This window comes from Limulus polyphemus, unplaced genomic scaffold, assembly GCF_000517525.1.
Source record: "Limulus polyphemus unplaced genomic scaffold, Limulus_polyphemus-2.1.2 Scaffold11027, whole genome shotgun sequence".
Classification (NCBI taxonomy): domain Eukaryota; kingdom Metazoa; phylum Arthropoda; class Merostomata; order Xiphosura; family Limulidae; genus Limulus; species Limulus polyphemus.
In genome coordinates, this window is record NW_013676637.1 from 10,086 (window position 1) to 14,768 (window position 4,683).

General features: G+C 36.1%; 1 protein-coding gene across 1 annotated transcript; it reads left to right on the forward strand.

The window, feature by feature from the left end:
• The first annotated feature begins 1,353 nt into the window (after positions 1-1,353).
• Positions 1,354-4,677, forward strand: LOC106476613 (G-protein coupled receptor moody-like). The gene has a single exon (XM_013937258.2). It carries the CDS (start codon positions 1,878-1,880, stop codon positions 3,045-3,047), a length of 1,170 nt encoding a protein of 389 aa, XP_013792712.1. The 5' UTR covers positions 1,354-1,877; the 3' UTR covers positions 3,048-4,677.
• The last annotated feature ends 6 nt before the right edge of the window (positions 4,678-4,683 follow it).

Sequence of the window (4,683 nt, forward strand, 5' to 3'; positions counted from 1 at the left end):
TGTAGGTGAATTTTTGTGTCAAATTTAAAATCATTAAAATGAACGAAAACAGCAGACAAGTGAATATAACGACAAATCTTTGACTCCACCTAGAAATATAAGGCCTGATTTATGAAACGTATAATAATAAAATCAAACAAGTTTATATTTCGTAATTTCAAGTTATTGGAAATGTCCAAACTTTAATCTAATTTTCCATAAGAACTTCAAATACTGTATAAATATTAAACAAAATATTTCTAAGGCACGTCATCATTTTAATAGATGATCTATCTCACAGCAAACATTTGTATTGTGTGAATACTAAATTATTTTAAACCATTGGTTAGTTATGCTTTTCATTATCAAAAAACAATCGTTATTTTCGCGACATGACACGAAGAGTTGACTAACTTACTTTAATTTAACGTAAAATCAAAAAACCATCTTAACGGAACAACACGGCCTTATCATAAACCACCAGTCTGGTTTTGTCAACATACCTTTACTAAGCCGTTAAGCAATCTCTGGTCATATGATTTCTTTGTTACATACTATATACGTATTCCTGTGTTTGGATAGACTATTTGTATCCGATGATGACACAACCTTGTCTAAACATTGTACATTTGTTACTGTGTTAAACTTGTGATAAAGTTTCCTTTTTTCACCCATTCAAGAAGTCTAAAGCTATTTATTTCAAAATGGGCCGGCCTCTCAAGGTATGACTTGTTTTTTCTCAAATTCACGCGATCTCTATATTTGACATCGTTCTGTGAGCCCCCAGTAGCACAGCGGTACGTCCTCGGACTTATACTGCTAGAAATCGGGTTTCGATACCCGTGGTGGGCACAGCACAGATAGCCCTTCGTGTATCTCTGTGCTTAACAACAATCGTTCTGTGAAATTTAATTTTCTGAAAAAGGGTAAATTATGCGTTATTTATTCCTTTACGGCCGTAAATACCGTCAAGAGGAAAGGTACACAACTGATGAAACAATGTAATTAAACAATGCTATCTAATAATTAATAGTAAGACAGTTTGATCATTAAAAGGAATATTTAATTAGCTACCTTCATTGCTAGATGCATGTTGTTTAGTTCTAATCTCTGTAGGTAGCTTGTTTTGATCAAAAGTTAATATCAATTTATCACCTATTCAAATACACATAAATGTACATGGTGCTGCCATCTACCCAATAAAAGTATTTCCTTTGTACACTGATAAGAATGACTCGTTTCCGCTATTTTTTTTGTTATTTGCGTGTGAAAGTGGATATGCCATGTGATTCGCTGTTCGAAAACTTTCTGACAAGGAAATGTTTATTCAATAAAACAACATCTGTCTAATTATCAAAAGTGAGGAACGTATAACGTCATGCATGAAATCACCCTCACGAGTCACGTGGTGGAAGAAGCGATTAGTGATTCGAACACAAAACGCAAGACTTTCGAAAGGAAGGACGTTAAGTCCTCTCAAGGCAGGACTTCTTTGTGCCAAACTAATGCGATCTAAAAATATCATAATTTAGCTATTTTCCACTTCGTTTACTGATAACCGGTTGAACCAGATTATTTACAACCTGGTGTGTGTGTGTTTTGCAAAATGTTACTGCAAATTGACTCTTGGAAGTAAAATTGTTCCTCCTTTGTGACACACTAACAATTTGAAATTTAATTCGGGGTGAAGGTGTTTCTAACCGTTTCTTCTTTTACGACGATCCCTGTTATAACGAAGGACATCGAAGTGTACAGATTTTACGTTTTTGTAAACTGACCTCGATTCTCCTGCGATTTACAAAATGGCTTATATTATGTTTATTTTTGTTTAAACAACTAGTATTCCACGGCGATCAAAATCTAACATATATATTAATGGAAATCAGTATTAGCTAAATATGACAGAAGACCTATATAAACTGAAGTCATTTACTGGAGATAATCGTTTAGTGGAAAGTTATCCAATCGACGCTACTGAATCCGACGTAGGGACGAGAAATGTAACATCTAGTGTTCTGGCCTTATTTCAAGACTACCCACGATCCTTGCTGAACTTTGGTGCAGCTTGTTGTATCATCTTGTCCATTGTGGGGATCCCTAGCAATGTGATATCTGCTATTGCCATCGCTCGTTATCCTCGGCTGAAGAAAAACGTCACAACACTTTTCATAATTAACCTGTGTATTGCAGACTGTCTGTTCTGTGGATTCACCCTCCCATTGGCCGCGTCCACCTTTCTGCAACGCGGTTGGATTCATGGAGAAGCACTGTGCGTGCTCTTCCCTCTGATTCGATATTCCAACGGTGCAGTTTCGTTGCAAAGTGTTGTGGCAATCGCCATTAATCGATACATTCTAATATGTCACCCAAAGATCTATAAACGAATATATCAACGACATTGGTTGGTCGCCATGATAGCGCTCATCTGGATATTTGCCTTTTCTCTTCTTCTTCCTCCATTGATCCAGGTTTGGGGAAAACTTGGATTTGATCCCAAGTCCGGCACTTGTACCATCTTGGAAGTCGATGGAAAATCGCCAAAAACGTTTCTTTTCATTTTTTCTTTTGTGTTTACTTCGATTGTTTTTGCATATTGCTATTCCCGTATCTATTTCGTTGTTCGCAAAAATCAGAAAAACGTACAAGAACAAAAGCGAAATACATTCTCTAAATGTTACGACAGTATAGAACAAGCATCCTCAAGCTACAAAAATTCTTCGTTTTCACCTTCGATTGAACTTCCAGACCAAAGTGAAATTCCATCTCTTAAATCTTCGCTTGCTTCCAAAATGGACAAGAAACTGTCCAAAGATATCAAACTTCTGCGCATGATTTTTGTCATCTTTTTAATGTTTGTAGTCTGTTATCTTCCTATGACGTTGGTGAAAGTTCTAAAGGTAGAAGAGAAGATCCCCGTGGTACACGTACTGGGCCACATCTTCATCTACTTAAGCGCCTGCATCAACCCTATCATCTATGTCTTGATGAGCAAGGAGTATAGACAAGCCTACAAGAACTTGTATTGTTGCTACCAGGATCCAAATGTTAGCAGCAGCGGACAGACGTAAATCATTTATTTCTGTGTTATACCGTAAAATGTTTCAACTACAGGCAAATATTTTGTATGGACACGAGTAATTTGAATATGTGAATTAGCATGATTAATATTGGTAGTGACTTAATGCCATATGAAACTCTAATGCTAATTTTCAAGGATATATACATATATATTTTTTATGACTTGAAAAGTATTTTCTTACCTAATTTGCTCGTGAAACAAATATACTTAAATAATATGCTCACTCGAAAGTTTTCAAAACCAAGGATTATGTAAAATTCACGTTTTTAAAATAATTATGTTTGTATTATGGGCAAAAGCATACAGATTAATAAATATATATGAGAGTGTATTAGTTGATGTATCAGTTACGTACTCACTAAGCCTAACCAGCCTTTTCATAACTTAAACCAATACTTAGCTATTAATCAGAAGACAGCGATGATCTTATCTCTTCGATAGGTGCAACTTGGACCAAAATGTGGAACATTACGTCTTTACTATTGGGTTTTAGAATACTAAATTCTACAAATTAGAAAAAAAAAGACTTTCACATCTTTATGAAGTTTACCAAAGTATTGTATCCGTAGTCCTATATTAAAATTTGGAATGAAGGAAGGACTGAGTGGTAAATATAGCAATAAGTGGTACTACAGTTGATTACGTGATGTTACTTGTTAATAACGTGAATAAACAGTTAAATTTAAGCCGGAGTACGTATTAGGTTTTTGTTATGCGTATCTAAAAAAGAAGTTATTATATTTGCTGTTTGTAATACTGCTTCCGGCGGAAGTAGAATTTTTAACTTAACGTGGTAGTTTGAAAATGACCCCAAAACTACGTTACTGTAAATATGAGGCATAGACCCCTACCCTCATTACTTTTAACCATCAGCATAGACAGATGGATACGCCTTATACATCTCAGTGGGCTTTTCGGCCATGCAGGGCTAAACATTATTCTGATTTGTAGTTGAAAACTGCTGGTGACCAGGCACTACAGTTTGCACAATGTCATTACAAAGAAAATTTTATTGATGTTATGTTTGTCCTGAGTAATGTTAATTTATCATATTTCTGATGGTCGTTTTCACACCCTCCAAGATTCGTTAGCCGTCCTTAATTTAGCAGTGATAGACTGGAAGAGGGAAAGCTGCTTGTCAACACCACCCACCCCGCCAACTCTTCGAATACTCTTTTTTTACTAACGAAAAGTGGGATGGATTGTCACATTATTACGCTCCGACGGCTGAAAGGGAAACATGTTCGGCGATGGGGATTCGAACCCACGACCCGCATATTGTGAGTTGAGCACTCTAACCACCAGGCCACGCCAGGCTCACCAGATGGCCTCCAAGATGGAGGAACAGTGTTACATATGCAGTTGCTTCGAGCCAACGAATTAATCTTTGTCTCTTTAGGACACTTTAAAAAAAACTTGGTGTACATTTTCTCATTCGAGTTGCCTTATGACTAAAGTAAGGCCACTATTATTTGATAGCACAATAAAAGAAAACGGCCATGCTTATGCAGAACATTGATTATATTCAAGCCATCAAGCACGTATTTGGAAGAGAAACAGAAGTAATGTTAACGTGTGAGAAAAGAGATTTAAGCTTGTAATATAATGAGATTTAAGCTTGTAAT